Source organism: Diadema antillarum, unplaced genomic scaffold (genome assembly GCF_040938485.1).
Source record: "Diadema antillarum isolate AM-2024a unplaced genomic scaffold, OU_Dant_1.0 seq00000398_RagTag, whole genome shotgun sequence".
In the NCBI taxonomy this organism is placed as follows: Eukaryota; Metazoa; Echinodermata; class Echinoidea; order Diadematoida; family Diadematidae; genus Diadema; species Diadema antillarum.
In genome coordinates, this window is record NW_027271389.1 from 1,404,321 (window position 1) to 1,428,445 (window position 24,125).

General features: G+C 37.5%; 1 protein-coding gene across 1 annotated transcript; it reads left to right on the top strand.

Moving 5' to 3' along the window:
• Positions 1-1,317: 1,317 nt before the first annotated feature.
• Positions 1,318-23,417, top strand: LOC139732047 (lysosomal dipeptide transporter MFSD1-like). Its single transcript, XM_071642926.1, has 15 exons — positions 1,318-1,821; positions 3,252-3,304; positions 7,214-7,326; positions 9,369-9,479; positions 9,995-10,103; positions 10,725-10,821; positions 11,260-11,358; positions 12,643-12,754; positions 13,418-13,474; positions 15,591-15,747; positions 16,789-16,886; positions 18,075-18,187; positions 19,399-19,513; positions 20,204-20,303; positions 21,663-23,417. Exons 1-15 carry the CDS (start codon positions 1,599-1,601, stop codon positions 21,720-21,722), a joined length of 1,617 nt encoding a protein of 538 aa, XP_071499027.1. The 5' UTR covers positions 1,318-1,598; the 3' UTR covers positions 21,723-23,417.
• Positions 23,418-24,125: the final 708 nt, after the last annotated feature.

The following is a 24,125-nucleotide window of genomic DNA, read 5'->3' on the forward strand; positions in this document are numbered from 1 at the left end:
CTAAACAACTCGGCTGCTGAACACTATGCCCTACGTCGGTGTACTGATTTTTCTGTACTTATTATTAGTTGTTGTGTTGTTGTTTTTTAACGTGGAAAATTGAGCAAAGAAAATGGGGTTCCTTTCCGGAATGACAGAGCAGAGCCTGTTCATCAATCAAATTGAAGTTATCATTTATATCTACTCCTTACTGAGCTGCTATTCTTCTGAGAAAAGTATGATACAGTTGCAGATCCAGATGGGGTGCATCATGCAGGTGCGCCCCCTCTTTATTTTTGGTTAAAACAAAATAATACTTGAAAAAAAAAAGAATTAAAAGAAAAAGAGGGGGATGGTGGTGCGTGCACGTGGTGCACCATCTTTAATTTCTAAAGGTGCTTTCCCTTTACAGAATTCTGGATCCGCTCCTGCGATAGGCCCTATATTCTCCTAAAAATAATGAAATATATGACACTATATATGTCTTGACAGGGAAGGCCACTTGGCCTAGCTGAATAGGCCTATGTAATCACTCATAATTTTGCCATTCTTAGCTGGTTCCAGCTGCTCACCTACATTTTTGTAGCCACTTCTTGTTTGCTTGCATACCAAGGTACATCATGCATGGCATGAAAATAAGTCCACCAAACATGGCTTCAAAAGGTGAGGATTGCCACCTCTGGATCTCTCGTTGGTTTTTTTTTAGCCCCCCCCCCCCCCCCCACATACACACACACACACACACACACACACTCCGGCACCCATCATGAGTTTGCTCGTGTTTGTACAAAATATTACCAGAAATTTACAAAATTCAAATTATATTACACAATAATAATAATAATAATAATGTTCTTATATAGTGAGATTCAACACAAAATAGGTTCTCAAAGCGCTTTACATACATACATGAGACAAAGTTACAATTGAAAAGTGGCAAACCACATCATAACAGTATAATTCTAGTATACTACTGAAAAAAGTTACTGAACATTGTAAGCTAAAAGAAATAAGTGAGTTTTCAATTGTTTTTTGAACAGTTCAGAGTTTTAAGATGTTCCCTGCCAATCAAGCAAATGTAGCAATTCACTGCTACTTGAAATAGTTGTATGGTTTGAATTTTGCGATACTTTAGAACCCTGCAGATTTCTAATTGTTCATGACATCAACAGTTCCTATACATTATTTCTTGATCTCCTCAGGACATTATGTTGATGTATTGTGTCGATGTGTTTATCAGGAAACGTCGAATAGATGAAGGGTCGAGATGACTATGCTCCATCGTGACTCGTGACCAGCTGCAGTTGCAACAATCAACAACAGCGGAGGAGCAGTGGAGTGGAGCTCAAAGAGGAAGAGAACTTTGTAAACCCTTTGCACTGCACTGTGTGTGCATTGTAGTGAATGGACAGGCAACGAGTAGGCCTACCGTGATTGAGTTGCACTTGAGTGTGTAGAATGCTGGTCAGTCAGAAAGTTGTCCTGCTCTGATTACCAATGTCGTGATAATTGACGGATTTTAGAGGCGTATAATCACTGTCTACTATCTCTGCTACTTTGTAAGTTTGGGGTCTAGAACTCTACAGTATCGGATAGAAGTAGTACTAGTAGACCAAATCATGGCAGACGGTGACTACAATTACGATGACGGGAACTCCCCGCTTGTCAGTGGTAGGCCCGACAGAAATCATCATGCATCAAATGATGGGAGGGTTGTCGAGGAAGAGGAACACGACGATGACGACGTGGAACTGACAGGCTGCGGTGCGACAGCGGCCTGTGATCCCCGGAAACCTCTTCACCGATATCTCATGCTTATTCTCATCTGTTTTCTTAGTTTTGGTGAGAACTAAACGTTAACACTGGCTAAGCTTCGTTTGTTTGTAAACTGTATTAAACTTTACAAACTTAAAAAAGCCACTCATTCAAGTTCAACAATCAAGCTTACAAGTTATGAATAATATTGTATTGGAATATGGCCATGGGATTGTAATTTATATGTTATTGCCTTGATTTAGAAGTCTACTTCTGTTGTCAATTGGTGTTTGTGATAAATTAATTTGTATGGATAAATTGAATCCACCACTCAAATCTTCTTCTTCTGGTTCACCGTAGAGGCGTAGTTCAGTTTGCCTCCTTCAAACTTGAAGATTTTTGCAAGCTTTGTGGATGTGTTTGATTTACATGTGGATGTGGAAAATTTAGGTTTTACAGTTGTGTGATAAGAATTGGAAATTGAGGGGTCTGCAAACTACCAAAGTACCATGTGTGTAGCTGTAACGGTTATAGACTCAACAAAGTATGATAGCCCTACTACAATGTACATGTGTACATATCGACCACCGTCTTTTAAACCGACCGCGTATTAATTGGCGCACTGAACACTTAGTTCGCACTTCACTGCGCGCAAAGCACATAAAAATGGATTGGCTTTGACTGTTGATGAGGATGGTGTGGGAAAACACAAAAATTCACTGTTCATCAATGGTTTTAATCGAGGACAAAATTTCGAATGAATATTTTTACTGAATCGTAATGTAATGTCTAGATGGAAGTTTCTAAATAGCTTCGTACAACACGGTGTTCAATACAACTCGGTTAGTGGCATTGTCAATGCAAAAACAGTGGTCGATATAAATAAGGAGCGTTACCGTGGGGAGCTGAAACAAGGCCACGCAAGTTCGACGGCGATATTTTTGCACTGAAACTTTGAATCGAAAAGGGAACAACGGCATTTGATAGTGCTGGATTTTCTCAATCACGTAGGTCAATTTTTTACTTGGAATTTCATTGATTTAAATATTCTTATCAAGCAAATAAACAGGCAGTCGATGAGTAGTAGGTCCAAACGTACAGTGTAGGCCTATGCTACATGATAATGTGGATTTTGAAGATCCAGTTGTAGTACGCTGTAGTTGTGGAATTGATTTTGAAAGGATTACAAAATGAAATGAGCACAACAAGCATGTACGCATATCAATTTATATAAATTTTACGTAAAGCAAGGTATTTGTACAATGATGTACGTGTGTGTGTGTGCCTGTTTTGTGCATTGTTCATTCTACCACTGTCTTTTAATCTTTATTTGAAGCCCCCTTGACCTGGAAGATTCTATTTCATTGAACATGAGTCATGAGTCATGTGTAGAGGAGTACTGTCATGTGGTCAGGATCTGCATACAATGTACTACAAGTATCTACATGTACGCTGCAAACCTTCAAACAACACAAGTATTTTTTTATCATTGTTTTTTTACTTATCACTTTACACAGGAAGCTATTTCTGCTATGACAACCCAGCAGCTCTTCAAGACCAGATCAAAGAGGTACATTGTTTGATTTGATTTGATTTGATTTGATTTGATTTGATTTGATTTGATTTGATTTGATTTGATTTGATTTGATTTGATTTGATATGATTTATTCTCTGTATGGCATCACTTTACAATTCCATATTTTCAGCAATATCATCAAACATGGTGCTATACATTGTACACCATGGCTATTTCCTACAATTTCAACAGTTTTCATTACATATAATATATTATGGTATATGCACATTAAATAATGTAACACAATTATGTGTGTAATATATTTCCATACTGAACGCTTGCCAATGAGCTTAAAGTTTGACTCTTTGGTAACCCATGATACATAACATTAATACAATAAAATAAGGGGTCCTAAATGATCCTCATGGAATATAGTGATAAGGAAAGAGAAAGAGAGACAAGGGGAGTAAGGAAGAGGGAGAGATCTAGAGGAGAGAGGGGTGATAGAATTTTTTTAAAGAAGAGAAAAAGTTAAATGGAACAAAATAAGGCAGAGAAAGGACTTGTCTGATATCATGACGTGCCTCAAATTACTTTCACATTGTGGTACTGTATTGAGTCTCGGGGGTGTCAAACTTTGCCAAATACGGTAGAATACACAGCGTACTTCCGAAACAAATGTTTTGACACACAATCCATGCATGTGCTACAATGTGTATAATATTAAACATAATTTGTGTTCCTACATCTTTTGATGTACAAAGGGATGTATATTTTTGTGTGTTGTGGTTGGGACTGTGGGTTGTGTACATGTGCCTTTAGTACTGGTTAAGGAGTTGTGGCTCATTAGATAGACTGTGGACTATAGAGCTAGAAGTCACTGGTTTGAATCCTGTGGCAGCAGTGATTATGTCCATTGTCAAATCACATTTTCCTTGTTGCTTTAATAGTCCTTCGGGGATGACCAGAAATGTTGGTCCCATTGTTGCTAGCTTTTAAGTAGTCATTCTCAGCACCTGCTTCAAGTTAACACAAGAAGGACCAAGAGATACGGTGAAAGGACTTTTGCCCATGCAGGTCCAGTCCTCTGAAACTCCCTTCCTCAGCTACTCCGATCCCAAGAAAACTCTGAACTGTTCAAAAAACAATTGAAAACTCACTTATTTCGTTCAGCATACAATGTTCAGTAACTTTCCAGTAGTATTAGAATTATACTGTTATGATATGTGGTTTGCCACTTTTCAGTTGTGACTTTGTTTCATTATGGGCAAGTCCAAGATAACACGCGCGTTACGTATGGGACATTCAGAGACTTTTATGACCTGAAAAATAGTGTTAATGGCTTTTGATCATATTAAACTTTATCATGGTGATTGGTATCTAGGAGAAGTATAATCATGCAAAAAATGGAGAAAAATGACCTTCACAATTATATTCTAGAAGAGAAAATATGTGCCGTTACGTATGGGACCAGAAAAATTTTGTATTTTTGAACATCTTTTTCAACCTCAAAACTCTCTGAAAGTATTTCATTCTACAACTTGTAACTCACTGTGATGAAAGTCACAACACTCAAGATTATCACAAGTAAGTTTCGTGTCATTAGGCAAAAAGCTCTAATTACAGGTTCTACTTAAAGACAGACATGACGTGTTACGTATGGGACATTTACGTATGGGACAGTTTGTCCCCCATTCATTTAGTGTGTGAAGAACCATGTTTATGGGTATTTTGCATAATTATTGAAGTAAAATCAGTTGAAACTACTCAAATACTGATCCAGATTGTCAAGGAAACAATATTCCCCAAATATTCACCATCCTAATCATATTCAATCATATTTTTATATTTTTATGACCAACCTGAGTATGCATGCCCTATGTCCCCCATTCGTTTAGTGTGTATAGAGACATGTTTATGGGTATTTTGCAAAGTAATTTTGCAAAATACCAATAGACAAATTTGTGCATAATTATTGAAATTGAATCAGTTGAAACTAGTCAAATACTGATCCAGATTGACAAGGGAACAATATTCCCCATAATCATATTTAATCATATTCTATATTTTTATGACCAACCTGAGTATGTATGCCCTATTTTTATCAGGATAGTTACTACTGAAAAATTGAGTAGTTTAAAGTGTTTACTTCCATTGATGAAGGGCAGTTTGCCATTTCGTTTCAATAAAAAACAACTTGACACAGGAAATATTAATTTTTATAAATAAGCAATACCTGCTGCGTGGAACCCCAGTGATTGAGTAGATACACTGTATATGATGTCTGTCTAGCAGTCAGGTCATTGATTCGAGTCACACCTCAGTATGTATACCCATGAATTTTGTCGTGGCTATTATTGAAACCTGAATACGGACAATTTGTGTATCACTTGCAATAAAAAAAAAAAATCATTTTACTTTATTTCTTTTTTTAAATATTTATATCACAACCATTTCAAATTGGATCTCCATCACTAAACTTTGAATTCCTCTAGTCTTAGGATTGTATGCTCTTTGGTAATTCATATAATTGGTTTCCAATCATCTCATTAAATGTTGAAAACTGAATCCCCATTTCTGCAAAAAACTATACCATCCCTTTAATGCTGATTTTTCATTGTGTATTTTGCCATTTTCCCCTCCCCCTTTCTGAAACTTGTTCAGTCAAGTACATGTATTGTTTAAAGTGTCTATAACTCAAAAAGTAGCTACAATGTTGGGATGCTTTCTTCAGGATGATTGACCATTTGTGTACTGAGAGACCTTCCCAGCTAGCTACATGCATTCACATGCATTATGTATGAGGATGTCCCATACGTAACGCATTTGTCCCATACGTAACATTATTTCAATGCCTAATAAAAAATATTCCTTTTAATGGTTTTTCTTTTTTCTATGGTATTTAATTTCTCTAAACAATAAATTAGAACTTTCCAAAAGGGCATTAATATAACCTTAGCAATTTCAGAAAAAACCTAAAAAAATGACCTCAATTTGTTACGTATGGGACATCTCATGATAGGACACGAGCTAATTTGCATAATCATTTGCATAATCCCTAGATTTTCATACCAAGTTAAACTATTTGATGAACTTCTTATGTCCACATATTAATCAAATATCATTTGCTTTCCTTTGAATTAATATGAATTTTTATAAATGTCCCATACGTAACGCTGTGTTTCACATTTATGCAAATGAAGCCCTTGAAATTTGCATAAATTTACGCAATATAATTTTTTCCTCCATGGAAATCAAAACTTCAACTCATAAGCTTCAAAACGATACCAAACATGTCAATATTGAGCAAAGATGAAATTTTGCCTTCTGAGGGGACCTTATCTTGGACTTGCCCTTATGTATGTATGTAAAGCGCTTTGAGAACCTATTTTGTGTTGAATTGCGCTATATAAGAACATTATATTATTATTATTATTATTATATAGCAGTCATGTGAAATAAATCATTTGAAATTCAATGCAATAAAATATACAAAATATTATGGTTTGAGGAGGAAATTCTGTTTCAAATGATGTATTAGGAATGCATGTTACATGATCGTTAGTCTTGTGGTGATTTTTGCTATAGATACAGAGCTGTAATGAACTTGCCTGTAATAAAGTAGGGCTACTTAGTTAAGGAGAAAATTTCTGATGTGGCAAGTCACCCGTAGTCGATAATGGTTGGCAAGCTGTTTACAGTCCATGAAATAAGATGACAAAATACTCTATTGCATATTGCGTGTTGTTGCATTGTTGTTCAACTGTAATGTTGCGTTACTTGTACGTCAATTTACAAACAAACTGTTAAAGAACGAGTGCCGGTATCGTATCCATCATGCTGTGTGATCTTTTGTACGTAACCTTCCCCAAACCCAATTTACACTACCAGAAGTCTTTGTTCAGGCATGCCATACAACAATTTGTACTTTGCAGTCCACATTTATGTGTATCTTTCATACAGGCAATGAATGTAGACACCACAAGATTCATGCTGCTGTACTCACTTTACTCATGGCCCAATGTTGTGCTCTGCTTCTGTGGTGGATTCCTGCTGGACAAAGTTTTCGGCATCAGGTAAACCTGAAACTGAGTGAGCAGGGTGCTTCAAATTTAAACCATCATCCCTGCATGCCATGGGCAAATTTAACTTCAATTGCTGTTACTTCTAGTGAAACGAAGGGTACTCACATGTTAAAAGTCACAGAAACTTGCTCAGATGCCCACTTTGGCAAGTGGGAAAATCACTTTGTTGTTGTTGTTTTTGTTTAATTCAATGCCCTCGTGTGACTGCCAAAGCCCTAGAAAGTACATTGCTGTTCTTGTCAACCACAAGTGGTCATTATACAATTTACAGCCTATGAATTTGTTATCTCTTCAGGTACCTCGGTACCATGTTTCCTGATTGATGAGTTCATGTACTAACTTGCATCTTATTTGTATACTTGTGTCAATTCTCAAAAGAAACAAAAATTATATGTATTTACAGTTCTAGAATTTGCATCAAAAGACTTACAGTAAATTCCTGTAGTATTGGGACTTTGTGCTTTTGTGCTTTATAAAGTCTTAAAATTCAAGTGTAAGTATTTTCGTGCATGCAGAAGTATTCACTAGTGATCTTCAACTTTGGGGATTTATACCCCCCTTATTCAAAGAATTATCAAACCTGTACATTGTGTAAGAAAAAAAAAACCACCCAAAATGTTTACATGTGCATTCTTTGAACAAGATTGCAAAACTTTGCAAAAACATTATTCGAATAACTATAATAAATAGGTATAGAGTAGAATTTGCGTTGTGATTGGTTGGATTGCATCATGTGATTGTGGAAAAACTTCGGTATATAGACGGCCTGCCACTGTACCGAACACTTACAGCACACCTACACTGTACGCTTTATGTACGCAGAGATTCGCGCAGTGAGGGACGTAGTAGAACAAGGCCAAGCATTTCAACGTATGCGCGCATAGAGCACTGGATGCAGAATGTACAGGTTGTAGCAGTATCATACACAAGTCTGCTCTGCAATACGCATTATAGGTGGCTGTACTAGCGCTGTACGTAAGCAAGGTTGCTGTTAACTCTGCGTGCAAGAAATCAGTACGGTACGGTGAGTCTGATGTTACAATGTAGATCTAGGGCCTAGACCTACGGAAAATACATGTAGATCGAGGGACCTATTTACTATAACAATTAGGGCATGTTGTATCGATGCACCAGTACTGGACTGTAGAACTTCAAATACTGAATTAGCCCTCGTGCAATTCTACTCACCGAGGCCGCAGGCCGAGGTGAAACAAAACAGCACTCGGGATAATTTGTCGTTCTACAATCCAGTATATTGCACCATAGAGCATGCCCTATTTATATAATAAAATGTATAAAAGAAAGGTATAATGTGCATACTTTGAACAAGGTTACAAAGCTCTTAAGAGTAAATAGTTTTTGTGACACTATAACCAGGATGACCATGACTAGATGTGTAACTACATGTAGCCAGCCTATTTGGGGCAGTTTTCAAGTTTTACACATGTTTATGCTTGTATTTTATACTGTGTGTATAGTATTACATAACTTGTGCGACACTCATCCAAGCATACTCTTGGTGATGGTACAATGTATAAATGAGATATTATGTATGATTTTGGGTATAGCCCAACTGTATGTGAAAATCCCTTTCCTTCATTGAGCAGTGCTTGCTGTCGAAAGAGAATTAGATAGTCATGTGATTTACAGCAGGTTTGATGATTACTGATCGGTCTATCACACAGTCTATCCAGGATGGGTTAATACAATGTAGTACATACAGGTGCAGGGCTTGACCTTAACTTTTTTTCTAGGAAGCCAGCCGGGCTCCTCAGGGACCTTTTTAGGGAGCCAAATTGAGTTTTAGGGAGCCACGTTTCCCTCAGTCACAATCAGCAGTAGAGGTCTATTACATGTATTCACCTGGTGGAGAAGATTTCATTTAGATATAACATGCATTTCTCCACAGACACAAGCCTGACTGGTGCCAGTAACTTGGTTTGTCTCGTGATCATTTCGCCCTATAGTAGACTGTCAGTAATGAAGTGATGTCATTATCCATTTCAGTGTTTTTGTGTCTCTTTTGTTTTCAGGCTAGGCACACTGATATTTGGCATGTTTGTCCTGGTGGGACAATGCATATTTGCCCTGGGGGCAACAATTGACAGCTACACAACCATGCTGGTTGGACGATTCATCTTCGGGTGAGAACTGCAGCATTTTAATCTCCTTACCTCGGTCTTGTCCATTCTTGACCTAAGAGGGCAACAAAAAACTGTAGGGACACAATGCCCCACTGCATCTATTGCTGTTTCAATCAAATCTTGATTTACATAAACAAAGAATAAGCCCTCATTCTATCATTCATTTTTTGCATGTATTTCCACATCTAAATTATTAAAAAAATTAAAAGACATACATGTAATACATTTATATAGAAAAATCATGCCATTCATTCAAGTAGACAGGTACAAGTATAAAGAACAGAGACAGGTAAGAACGCAAGATATATTTGTGCAATATTCACGTAACAAGGGCATTACTTATGAGCTGGACGCTTGTTTGGAGGACACATTCAGAGGGCTATCTGTTAGAACTTGTGCAGAATTGACATGTTGACCCACTTTTGATTGTTTTTATTCCCCCCCCCCCCCTCATATAATAGAGGGTATTTTTCATGCCTTTGCTTTATTTTTTGTTCCTTCATATTTTGGTGCAGCCTGGGAGGGGAGAATCTTGCTGTGGCACAGAACACATACTCAGTGGCTTGGTTTAAGGGCAAAGAACTCAACATGGTCTTCGGTCTGCAGCTCAGCTTTTCAAGAGTGGTAACAACTTTTCTCTGATTATATGTGGTTGTTTTACATGCACATGTGCAGAAAGGGTTCGAGAGATACCAAGTCTCTTGGTTGTTATTCACTCTAGACTTGTTTTGTTCATGATGAGCAGAAAAGTGAAATTTGTCTTCATTTTTTTTTAAAATTCCCCTCAAACTTTGTGAAGTATGACAGGTGACCTCAGAGATATAAGATTAGTCATTAGAATGTAGAATGCTCAACTACTGTCAAATATTGAGTAATGAGTATCAGAAAATCACATTTGTAATTTCAAGTATTGTCTTTGAATCAATGAAAATATCACCCATTTTATTCAAGCACTCCATACGAAAGAACTTGGCAATAATAATCCAATATTAAGAATGGAGGTGCACCTACCATGCAAACAGTTTCTACAGCTCCCTTTTAAAAGTCAGAACGTATAAATAAGTGTAGCATTCTTCTGGAAATTAACATGTTATTAAATGATGCATATCACATGTCCTCAAGAAAATGTCTATGCGCATGTAAGCTGGTTTCAATAGTGAATGTCATCCAAAGATGTACCAATCATTCTGATATAGATGTGAAAGTGATTTTATTAGTGTTGTTTAAACTGTCTGTCTATTTCAGGGTAGCACGCTGAACATGAATGCAGAAGTCCCCATTTATAATAAGCTGGATCCCAGCCTGCCCAGCAACACGAAACTAGCTTTTGCTCTGTGGGTCGGTGAGTGTAGATGCTTGTGTTTGATTTATTGGTTTCTGTCTTATGGCTGTGAGCATGCACTTCCATGGATAATGAAGTACATAACATATCAAATTATTGTGTTTGTGCCCTATGGATGCATGGAAACCGTGTTGGCTGTGTGATGCCTACACACAGCATATTTGCAGCTCAGCCCCTACATGATACAAGTTACCTGCAAGGATCAAAATATTCAAGACTGGTTTCAGGTGATAGTTAACAGATTTAATAATTGGTCATCATAAAAGCAAACCATAGTTTATCCCTTACTATAACCTGTTGAAGACTAGGTATGTACATGATATCTATGGGAAATATGTCTTATAGCATCCAATCACTACCTGTTCATAGTGTGTGAATATCCCCTCATGTTCTTGTCTTGTTGTTTGTTTCTTTCTTTGTATCACATCACAATAATAGGAGCTGGAATGTGCGTGTTCTCTATTTTCTGTGCCTCGCTGCTCGGCTACTTTGACATCCGAGCTGCACGAATATTGAAACGTGATTCTGGAAAAACAGGTGAGACATTACAAAGAGGCACAGAATTACGCCCACAATACATATTGGCAGCATGACCCATATCTGAAAATGTCCAAAGTTTACCATCGAGAAAACATCTACAACCACGTCTAATAACCCAATTAGAAGGAATGCAAAAAAAAATCATGCAGTGGTAAAAGACAGGTACACTGTATTTGCACATCTGGTAGATGATCAGTTTGTTGCAAGTGACTGAAAAGTAAATACACAGATGTGTGTGGTAAACTTGAAATCTTTCTTAATCATATTGGGTCAGTCAACCCTTGGTATTGTGAATGTGAGTGACCATGCATCACAAAACCAATAAAAAGTTACATTTTCTTATTGAAATATGGATCATTAGCACATGTTTATTTTTCTATCATCTGTTTTGATGGGTAAAGGACATTCATTCAAATTTGATGAAAAAACAAACAAACTAACAAACATCAAGGTTCAAGGTGGGAATTTTCTCTGTTACACGTGTATATCTAACATTAGCTAGATAGTCTTATTGAGTGACTTCTTTTGGGTTTTGTGGTAAAGGGTCACTGACAGTTATGAGTTGTGCAGTGGTGGGGATTATGATCACTGGCTTATACTCCACGACCAAAGTTACGTAATAGTGGCAGTGGTATTATTTTTACCATCCATTTTGAGTGTTCAGTGAGATGAACGTGCATGTATGTATGGGTAATAAATCCATTCCAAGGAACATTGAATTACTCTTGCGTGTTGGTGACCTTTAAAGGAAGTCTAGTTTTGTTTTGTTTGTTTTTTTCTTTCTTTTCCCACAGTATTTTGGAACCTGACACCAACAAATGCATAATAATGCACTTGTAAATATATAAATACAAATCAATCAATAGATTAATGAACAGATAAGGATGTAATGGTAATGACAAATAGTTGCTAAGTACTAGTTAGTGAATATGTAGATAAGTATAAACAAGTTCCATTTGCTGTATAGGGAGTGATCATACGTGAAACATACCACACTATTATAGATGGAGAGAAAGCATTAACCTGGAAAACTGAAGCTTATCATGGAAAGAAGACAAGATGATGTTTTTGAATCTTGAAAAATAAACTTAAATTCTGCATCTAGAGTGAATACTCGTTTATAATGAGATAAGTGACCAGTAAAAATTGATTGAGAAGCAACAAAAACATAACATGTCTGTTTTAAAGTACTGTCAAATTTTGCTTTGTAAAAAAAAAAAAAAAGAAAAAAGAAGAAGGAATGTAAGAAGTAACTTGAATGTGTTGAATGCTCTACATCAGGTGAAACGATCAAGCTGTCGGACATCAAAGACTTCCCTGCCACACTCTGGCTGATCTTCCTCATCTGTGTCTTCTACTACGTGACTATCTTCCCATTTATCGGCCTTGGAGTGTGGGTATCCCAGGACGGGGGAAATGAAATATTTTTGGCCGTTTCGATCAGGATTTGTGCTGGAATTAGACAAAAATTAGGTTTAATTGAGAATGTTTAAGTTATTCGGGGGTTACGAGATGTGGGATAGACATGTTGATCGGTATAGTGGCAGGAAAAAAGCCACATTTTGAAACGTTTATTTGTGGATTTTGGGGGGTAGTGTTGGAAAGTTAAAGAGTAAAAGAGATTTGCTGAAGCGTGACTAAAACTTCAAATTACAATATGTTAGCTTTACTGTGAAAAGGGGCACTCTTATGTTGAAACTGATTGATTATAGTGACATATGTACACATGTATAAGTTTAAATGTGATTTGGAAAATGGCAGTCACTTATCACTTATCACAACATCAATAATGTTATAAACTATCTAATTACTTGAGTTCAAAGTTGCTGTTTTGTTACTTTTGACATGCTGTGGTTTTTTCCCATGTATCAGCATCCCAAGTCTAAACATCGTAACCTGTAGAAGACGAGTCCTTAGTATACTCGGGCAGGTGTCTATGGGGAATGCGTGTTGTAGCAAAATCAGCCTGTCCTCAATGTGTTAATAAGCGACAGCCACTTGCCTCTGTATCCTCCAGTAGTGACTAAATTATGCTTTTTCTGTTATGGCCTTCCAGGGTATTCTTCCAGGATAAATTCAACATGTCAACTGCTCAAGCCAGCTTGGTCAACAGGTATGTACCAATGCCAGTAGTACTGTACCGGCAGCTCACTGTATAAAATATGTGACCCTGCACCACAAAACAAACAAAAAGTCGCCAGACATAAAATTTTAGTTAAGAGCATATTCTGAAAGAGCAGACTTTTAGCTTTAAAATGATGTATAACTCAAATCAAATGGACTCTCCTAACCTATCTAAATAATGGAAAGAAGGCACACACTCAGGAAAAGTGTGAACTGAGAAAAGAGGCTCTGAAGTGCAGCGTCTATTCAAGCGCTTAATCTTTAACAAGCCGTGTTGGATGTGCAATGAATGGGACAAAAACCAGGATGTAAACCACCGGAGTAACAACAATGAAGGGATTATCAGATTAAATTGAAATTGATTATGCCTTCTTAACACATTCTGTCCTTCATTAATGCCAACTTTCAAAGCAGTAGCGCCATCCTTTCAAAAGTTATAGGACTTGAAAGTGAAGAGTGTGTACAAGGTTTTTAAGAAATGAAAACGAGACTCTAAAGACACACCAAATCACACTATTCTGCCAAATAATGTTCCAGAAAAACGGCTAAAAAGCACACTTTCCTGCCCATTTTATGATCCCAAATTTTAGCATAATGTAGAAGAAGACTTGCCATTTCAGAAAATATGAAAAAGTCAACATCGGCTCTGTTGACCCATTTCACCTATTTGCAGTCCTCACTCAAAATCAGTGTGTGCGACTTTTTGTTCGTTTGTGGTGCATGGTCACATATTATGATATTCCAATTATGAAGTTTGCTTTTCAGTGACTACAAAAGAGACAAAGTTACCTCGGAGTATTCACAGATGCAGTGTCATAATCACTGCAGTAGTGACAAAATCAGAAATTTGGAGACCATTATACTTATCACCTAGATCTGCTTATTCTCTGAATGGAATCCCATTTTCTTTGCTCATTTTTTCACAAATAAATTCTCTGAATTATCAGAGACTTGCTAAAGTGGAGGTAGTCCTCTAGCCCCTGATGCACTGACCCCAAAGTCATCATGGTTGAAGTCTTATTTATTCAGGGGAGGAAGACATGTTCCAGGATATGCTCTGGGATGAAATTTAATTATTTTAGCTCATGTGATGCTGTTACATCACTTGGCCATTTTGAAACAAGAAATAATGTCAGGTTTGAGTTTCTTCAGTTTGTCTCCCTCTACAAATGAAAATTTGTTAAGATCGCAACTGCTGATCTGTAAATTAACAAACATGTCGGAAAAAAAATTAACAAACATGTCAGGAAAAAATTAACAAACATGTCAAGAAATAATGTTATCTGTTGTCACAAGGACCACTTTGAGAGTAGGTGGAAGAGTTCTTAACTCCAAAGATCTGAGAGTACTGATATGTTGGGGGTGGGGTAGCAGAGACTCCAACCCCAAGCACCTTCTGATCGGGAGATTCTCCCGCCTGAAACCCCTAGCAAACGAGAGACTCCAATTTGATGTGCGCAAAGCGCACATCACGAGCACAAAGCGCGAAGTTCCTTGCGGCCGGGGTCCAGGGCCCGCTTAAGGGCCCTGGAAGCTCTAGGGTTCTAGATGCTCTCTCGTGCTATCTAAGGCTTATTTTTTAACATACAATGATATTAAGTAAGAAATCATTTCAAGCGGGAGACACAGAGCCAGGGCGGGAGAAATTAAATCTCAAGCGGGAGAACGGGAGATTTTGCAAAAATGGGCTTTCGGCGGGAGATCTCCCGTCGAAAACGGGAGAGTTGGAGTCTCTGGGGTAGGGGGTGGGGGGCTTTGCCCTACCAACCCTCCGGAAGAGTTGCTTGCAGACTTCCCTTCAGGCCCTATTGGCCACAGTCTGGGCCATATGACCCAAGTGCTATACTTCTGGGCACAGATCTCCGCAGTAGCTCAAGTCATGCATTGACAACTTCGATTACATGTATGCTGAAAAACGTGTGTGCAGACTTTTAAAAAGAATTAATGCAAATATCATCTTGCTAAAAGCACTTTAACTGTTCGTAAATGATATGATACATAGGTAAGAATGGATGTTCTGTCTTTTTTTTCCCCTTTCTTTTCCACTTTCCACAACTAATGTCCCTAATTTTTTTTTCTTTTTTTTCTGACATTTCCCGGCACAGCCTTGTGTACTTCATTTCCGCGGCAGCATCACCTGTTCTGGGGTTCGTCGTCGACAGAACAGGCAAAAATATATTCTGGGTTGGCCTTGGCATCTTGTTAACCTTGGTGTCTCACGGTGCTCTTGCCTTTACATTTCTTAATCCGTTTGTCACAATGGTGAGCTGAAACTTAGTCATTTATATTTAATTTTTTTTAATTTTTTAAAAGGGACTGTACAGTTCTGGTTGAGGAGAAGATTTAGCTTTTAACGTTTTGCGAGATATTCAGAAAGCACTCTATGAGATGTCAAAGAGCATGCAATTCGAAGGGGAATCAAAAGTTTATTTGATGAAAATCGGTTTTGAAATGGCTGAGATATCCAAAAACAAGGTGAAACAAAGAGATCTTAATGAAAGGATATCTCAGCCATTTGAAAACCAATTTTCATCAAATAAACATTAAATCCTTCTTAAATTTGCATGCTCTTTCATATTTCATAAGAGGTTTCTCATGATCTCACTTAGGAATGTTATAAACCTGAATCCTCACCTCAACCACTACTGTACAGTCCCTTTAATGAAGCCTTTTCTTGTGTAGTATGCTCTTTGCAGTGGGACTGATAGATATGTATGATGCAAAACTGTACATAAAAAAAGGAAGGAAGAAAGAAAGAATCTACAATGTATACTTGCATGCCTGTACAAAATTGACTGTATCATTTGACTTTTAGTTACATCTTACAGTCATATGTAATGTAATAATCTTTCAACAACTTGAATAATGTCCCTAAATTTTGAATCAAATTGTCTAGTTTTTAACACAAAAGAATTTTGTGTACCGTGGACTCCCATTATAACAAAGTTCTCGGGACTGGCAGTTCTCTTTCGTTATATCAAAATTTTGTTGTAACTAAACAAATAAACAATAAAAAAACAAAGGGAGGATAATGCTGCGGCCTGAATTTTTATTTCGCTGTAACCGGAATTTCGTCAGTGAAGTTCGTAGAGATTGAAATTTAATTGAAATTGATGCATCTTAGCTTGATAATATCTAGCAGTTATCATCCCCTGCAGCAGAAATGTTTTTTTCAATGTGCTGTAGGATATGCAATATTTTCCTCCCTTATTCAATATCTACCTTTCCATATCACCATCTAGATGCGTTGCCATCAGCAATACGGTAATATTTTAATGTTGTATCTGTCTTTCCTGCCTTCAGACGCTGATGGGTATCGCCTACTCCATCTTGGCTTGTGCACTATGGCCCATAGTAGCCTTCATCATGCCTGAGCATCAACTAGGCACATCGTATGGATGGTGAGCACTGCCAGGGTTTTATGAGAAAGGATGATGATTGTGATGATAATGATGATGGTGATGATGATGATGATGATGATGACGACGATGACGACGACGACAACGATGGTGACAATGACGACGACGATGATGATGATAATACCATTCTGGGATAGCTTCAAGGAGCTGCTGAAAGTGATTATAACCAAGATTTAAGGTTCAATAGTAATGATGGTGATGATGATGATTATAATGGTGATGATGATGATGATGATGATGATAATGGTGATGATGGTGGTGATGTTGATCACAACTTTAACAATGGTGAGGGGGAGGATGGAAACAATATCGGTCATAATTATAATTATTTGCAATGAAGATATTCATTGTGCTAAGAAATGAAGATAATAATGGCAATAAATTTTCTCAATGAGTAGATTTCTTTATGTAGAAGATACTGTATGCACCATATGTGCAGCGAGTCTAATTCTTCGCGAATTGAGACCTCCCAAACAAAATTGCATGACTGACAGCAACAGCGTGCAATGGAAATTTTAACTGCACATCACTTGATGAGTAATGGACCAATTTGAAAGCTCCATTTTTTTAAAGGTGTTTTATAATAGAGGAACGATAAACTCCTATACAGTACTCTCCGCGTAATCGGGTATCGCTTAAACGGGTACTCCGTTTAATTGGGTAGAAATGTCAAAGTCAGTTCCAATGCACATTAAAATTACCTGATAATTGGGTTGCCTCTCCGCATAAATGGGTAATTTTTTTTTCTAATCTACTTTCTGCCCACATTTTATCACAGATATAACACTTTGAGAAATCATGAATGTCAAATTTCCACGTTAGCGAGGAGTCTATAGTCGAACCACAAAGTTTTATGAAGACATATTTGTCCATAAAAAGGGTGTAAATTATCGCTCCTGACTGAGCAAGTGTAAGGTATGTATAATGTGCCGTGCAAGCACGCGTGTTAAGCATACAGTGTAGGTTTTCGGTGCAGTGTATACAATGCATTTGATGTACATACACATTGTGTGTGTCAAATGTGAATGAGCCGTGTTCTTCTGTTAATCGGGTACTCCGCTTAATCGGGTAAGAAACGCTTTGCCCGAGCCTACCCGATTATGCGGAGAGTACTGTACTATCAACTCTTCAATCCGCATCTGCTGAATCCTGTCTCCTTGCATCATGCAGCATGCAGTCCATCCAGAACCTGGGTCTGGCCGTGGTGGCTGTCATCGCTGGACTCCTCGTGGACGGGAATGGCTACCTGCTCTATGAAGTCTTCAACCTCACCTGCCTTTGTGGTAGGACTCTCAAGCCGGACATAGATAGAATCAGAATTTCGAAATCACAACCGCTCAGTCTTGTTCCTGCTATCAAGGGATTTTCATATTATCATTTTTTAGGATGTTGTGTAGGTTCGGTGTAATAATGTCAGAGGTAAAAATGTCAGAGGAAAAAATGTCAGAAGTAAAAATGTCAGTGGTAAAAATGTCAGAGGTAAAAATGTCAGAAGTAAAAATGTCAGAAGTAAAAATGTCAGTGGTAAAAATGTCAGAGGTAATAATGTCAGAGGTAAAAATGTCAAGAGGTAAAAATGTCAGGTAAAAATGTCAGAGGTAAGAATGTCAGATGTAAAAATGTCAGAAGTAAAAATGTTTTACCTCATTTTTACTTCTGACATTTTTACCTCTGACATTTTTTTTACCTCTGACATTTTTACCTCTGACATTTTTACTTCTGACATTTTTACCTTTCACTTGTGTAGACATGGTGTCCTCTGGATACATGCAGGCTGCGGTTTGACAGCAGTGCTGAAATAGTCCTTTAATTGCTGCATTCTTCTCAATATGAAATCATTTTTATGAAATGACCCCTTGACCCTTCATTCGGTTACCATGATGTGACACTCCCCATGTTTTGTAGGGCTCAATAAAGGAATTTTTTTTTTTGAACCTTGATAATTGAAACATGCACAATGAGTAGTAAAAACCTATAATAAAAGATAAGGTACCAAACCACAAAAATATAGTTTGTGAGACACTTTGGGTTAACGCTTGTGTGACCTTTTTGTAACACTGAAAAGTAGATTGCATTCATAAGTTGTTATATTGTAGAGGAAGGTAATTCAGACCTTTCCTCAAAATCGTACAACTTGGAAACTTCTTTATGATGGAGGGAGATTAAAAAGTATACATTTCCAGTGAATTTATGTGCATCCCCCCAAAATCCCAACCATTATTATTTGTTCAAAACTTTAAAAGGGGGGCGTATTCTCAAGTGACATTGGCTAAGTTTTTCATTTCTTAAAAAAAAAAAAAAAAACTCTTGGAGGTGTATTTAAAACAGTAAGATGTCATACATGATGTTGGGAGACATTATTCTTCAACTGTGCAAAATTTTGTGACATTTGCAAAAGGAATATTCAATTTTCTGATGAAAAAAAAAATCTAGTTTTAATAGTAAAAATTTGATGTTACCCTGATGGTGCTCCTTCTCTCCCTCCTTCACAAAGTGGCCATGATCTGTTGTGTGCTGCTCTACCTCATTGACTCCTCCAGAGGGGGTGCCCTCAACATGTCCACGGGCGAGAGGAAGAAGATAGCGAAGAAGGAGGCCGAGCTTGCGCAGTGAGTATGACCTCGTTGTTGCCATGGAGATGCGTGTGTGTACATCTTGGTGGATCAGGACAGTATTAGAAGTAGAGTCCTTGCTGTGTGCATGTCTTGACAAGGCATCTCCAGCGATAAATGCGTCTTGATTATTCGTAATCTTATACAAAAAAGTTCTCCCGCACTCAACCTGGCTTAGGAAATTAACTGTATTTTGTCATATTATAACATCGCCAAGCAGTCACTGTGCAGAGCGATTTTGAAATTTCGTGCTTAATTCTTTATTAAAGTTTTTTTGTTTGTTTAACTCTTTGTTTATACTAAGATTGAAGTGTATTGTAAGTTTCCTTGCCATTTTGTTCACAACATTGAACAATATGTAAGGTGGTATACATCCACATGTGGTTGAAGACTAGTCCTGAGTATACTCGGGCAGGTGTCTATGAAAAATGTGTGTTGTAGCAAAATCAGCTTGTCCTAAAGGGGTTAATGCTTTGATGATCATGCATGTAATTAAATGCTATTTGTTTTTATTGATATGGAATTACACAGTTATCAAAAAAAAAAAAACTTTAAGAATGAGCAGTTGGTAGCAGTTATCAGGTACAGATACCTGTATCAAGTTACTTTGATATACAATGTAGTGTTGATGCATTATATGACACTTGGCGATGGTTTTGATGCCTTGCGATGTTTGTACCGTTTCAGGGAGAAGAGTGGAGCCGACATGCCAGGCACATCCGGCTCGATCACGCCACGGAGTGCTTTCGCCCTTCGCAACAGATACTTGTCCCGACTTGGAGCCAAGGTAAGTTTCATTCTCTTAATCACAGTGCCTCTCCCCATTCACTCTTCATTCTGTCTGTCTATGGCTAATATGCTGTTGCCCAATTCTTATTCTGCCTTCTATTCCCTCTTGCCAATATACAAATGATGCACAGGAGAGAGTGGATCGGTGAGAATTGGATGCGCAAGTTTAACTCGAGAACTGTTTAAACCTAGACCATTCCAAAGTTAAGCAAGAGCATCCAATTCTCATTGATCCATGAAACAGGCCTGTGCATCATTTGTGTTATAAAATTGGCCCATAAATTAATGAAATACAACCATTTTCCCAATCATGCGTGCGGTACACCTACTACACTATACAAGACTTGAGTCATGCGTTCGGATTTTACCAAACGCATGGCCATGTGTTCAGATTCTAACGGACGCATGGCTCAGTGTGGAACAGTAAAAATTAATGCATGACAATTGACCAATCAGATTGCAGAGATTCTAAAACCCATTTTAAAATATATATTTTTCAGTCACCTCTCTACTTTTCATTTAACATCTGTGTACTTCACAAAGGTTTTCCTAGTCTCCTTTCAAGCACAAATAATTCCACACCTCATCAGTTGTCTTTAATGAATGTTTAACCCATTGAGGATGAGTCTCGAGTATACTCAGGCACGTGTCTATGGGAAATACACGTTGTAGCAAAATCAGCCTGTGCTCAACAGGTTAATAGTAAACTTGGAAGAACAGAATGACTGAGGTCTCACCAAAATGAGACCGCAAATTAGAAATGTTCTGGGATTCCAGACAAAACTTACTACTGTAAAAGTGGTTTCTTTCGCATACAGAAACTTTCGCGGTTTGCATCGGTGCCGACTTTTTCGCGTGTGTTTAAATTCGCGGTTGGCAAAATCTGTGAATTCACGGTCGGCAATAACTGTTTTATTTTACACATGAAACCCCAAAATAGTATTCAATTATTCTTTTATTTATTAAATAGAAATTAAAATCAAATGCAGGCTTACCTGAAATCCCATCTCTCAAGTACTTTATAGGCCTAACATGCTTGTACCTACTGCACGGTATCACTGTGTGTTGGCCATCATTTCATACACTCAATGCGTGGAATCTTGTGTGTGCATGTGCGCAATAGCGTTGTAACAAGCGGCGAGTTCAAAACATTTTCGCGTGATGATAAGTTCGCGGTTCAACCTCAAAGCGCGAAAAGCGCGAAAATAAAACCACCGTGAAAGAAACCACTTTTACAGTATTCTATTCAAAACATACCATTACTCTTGTGAGCATAAACACTGCTATAAAATTTGTTGTTGATGTTGTATTGTACATGCTGTCTCATATAGTTACTGTTTTCTTCATCTCTCTGCAGCTTCCCGACTCCTACAATCCCCACACACTGGCGCTGTCTCGACATGGTGTGCTCCAATAGCCCTACAGAGGGAGCCCTACTTTTTTACTTTTTTTACTCTTTTGCTAATGGCCCATGTTGGAAAGGAAACTGTGATGAGGAGAGAAGAAAGATGAGATGTGATGAGTCATTGTGATACCGTGATGAAGATATTCCATGAAAGAGGTTGTTTGCATGGCGGAGTGAATGTAAGGGTGTAGAGATTATGGTTCACCGTTATACCCTGATACATAAAACCGAGAATTCTGGATAGTAAGGTAATTTGGCTGGAAAGCAGGAATTTTGAGACGTACTCCATAGATCTCGAGGTTGATATCCTCACACACAATCCAGTTGGCGAGTCATGCATTTAATTTCAATGGAATTCTTAAGAATGGTTACCATAGTTTCGTCGGTTGAGAATGAGAAGGGCGTTAAGTTGTCTTTAAGTGGCAACTTAATGCCTTTCTCATGCTCACCCGACAGTTTCTTCCTGTCAGAATTTCAAAACTCTTGAATGTTCTGAAATTTAAAACTCTCCAGTTTTTATGCAAAGTGTTCCTGGTGTATCTTGGTTTTGTGTTGAAGTATAGGATCTCCTTAATAGTACTTGACTGTATCAAAATTTCAGAGATGATTTTATGAGAAAAAAATGTTTGTATGGTGACAAGCATTCTGAACATTTCTGTGGTTGCGTGGAAATTTGCAAGGCAAATTATACTCCAGTGGAAGTTCTGGGCCCCATTTCATAAAGAGTTTATTTGATGACAACTCTTTGCTGGAATGACTATTGTCATGGTAACGACAAGAATACAGCTTCCTGATTGGCTGTTTGCTGTGGAAAGTTGTCATTCCAGCAAGAGTTGTCATCCTAACATCTTTTATGAAATGGGGCCCAGGTGTGAGGAGAATGTAAAAGTGCCCATATCGGGGGATCTAATGTTTTGCGACTATTTCAGGCCTTCCATGTGACATTTCTTTGGTGAGGTGTTAAAGATGGACTAGGTGAAGCCATTGTATGCATTGTACGACTTATTTTGATAGAATCATTATTTTCTTATGAAAACAAAACATTCCTAGTGTGTAGTGTGTAAGAAAAAAAAAATGAATAAGTAAAGGTCAAAGTTTACCTGCAATTTCTATGTCTCGGATATTATGGTGATTGGGAGGAATTAAAAATGGAGATCATGGATGCAAAAAAACAATGTCACAAGCAGACTTCTGAATCATGCATGTTGAAACGTGATGAACAGATGCCGTGTTGCATCATCTGACATTGCTTTTATAAAAGATATGTTCGAAAAAACAAAAAAGTGCAAAAAAAAATTAAAATAAATTACCTGTTATGGTTCAGAAAGCCCAAGCACAAATGTGATCGTGAAACCTTACTCAATGAGTTTTATATTGACTTTGGAACAACTGCACTGAAAGGATTTGATAAGTTATACTAAGAATATGTTGTACTGAAAGTAGATAACATTGTACATCTCACATCATACACTTTTTGTTTTTGTATTATTCTCATTACCAAGAGGTTTCACTTATGATATCATACAATATATACTTGTCATTTACTACATATGCCATATACAGTCAACCTTGCGTAAGGGAAGTCAAATCTATTTGGACTGAAGAAATAGCTTTCGCTTTAGAGAAGACTTGACTTATGCGAAGTCGACTTAAGCAATGTTGACTGTATTTATTGAGTCTAATTTGTCACTAATGGGGATTTCCTGACAATTTCAATAGTGGTTGAATCTATGATTTGGAGGACCGAATGGAACCGAAATGGAGGGGAAAATGTGTGTTTGCGTGCCCTTTTCATGTCGGGGATAAGAGTTAATATGTTCATGTGTTGTTCAATATGCAAGTAGCACCCTGACTTGCGAAATTCGGGAAAGAAAAAAAAAATATATATCATGAAATATATGGCTTTTAAAATAAAAATCTCACGAAATATATGGTGTATGCATTATTTCGGGGGGGGGGGGGGGGGGGGGGGAACACCCTACTTCTATCAACTCAAGTTGTATGAGCACACAATTCATATACATGTAATTCCTTTATTTGGTTGTTGATCGTTTGTCAATTCTTTAAACTATGAACAGATTTGGATATTTTATATTTAGTATGTATTTAAGAAGAGAGCTGTGCAAATTCTTTTATGACATTGAATTAACAAGAAAGTGATTTCTCATACTATTGTTTATATATCTTTCATTCAGCCATGTTATTGCCAAGTTGAAATGTTTAGTGCATAAAGTTCATGAAATCAAAAGCATTGTCACATATTTTGTATATTCAAAATTATATTTTGCCGACACATCAACATATCTCACCAAAGAATGGGGAAAGATGTAGTCATGGGCCTATATTGCATGGAAGATGAAACTATTGTTGCAATCATGTTTATCGTCGCTGAGGTGACAAGATCTTGTATCTGCA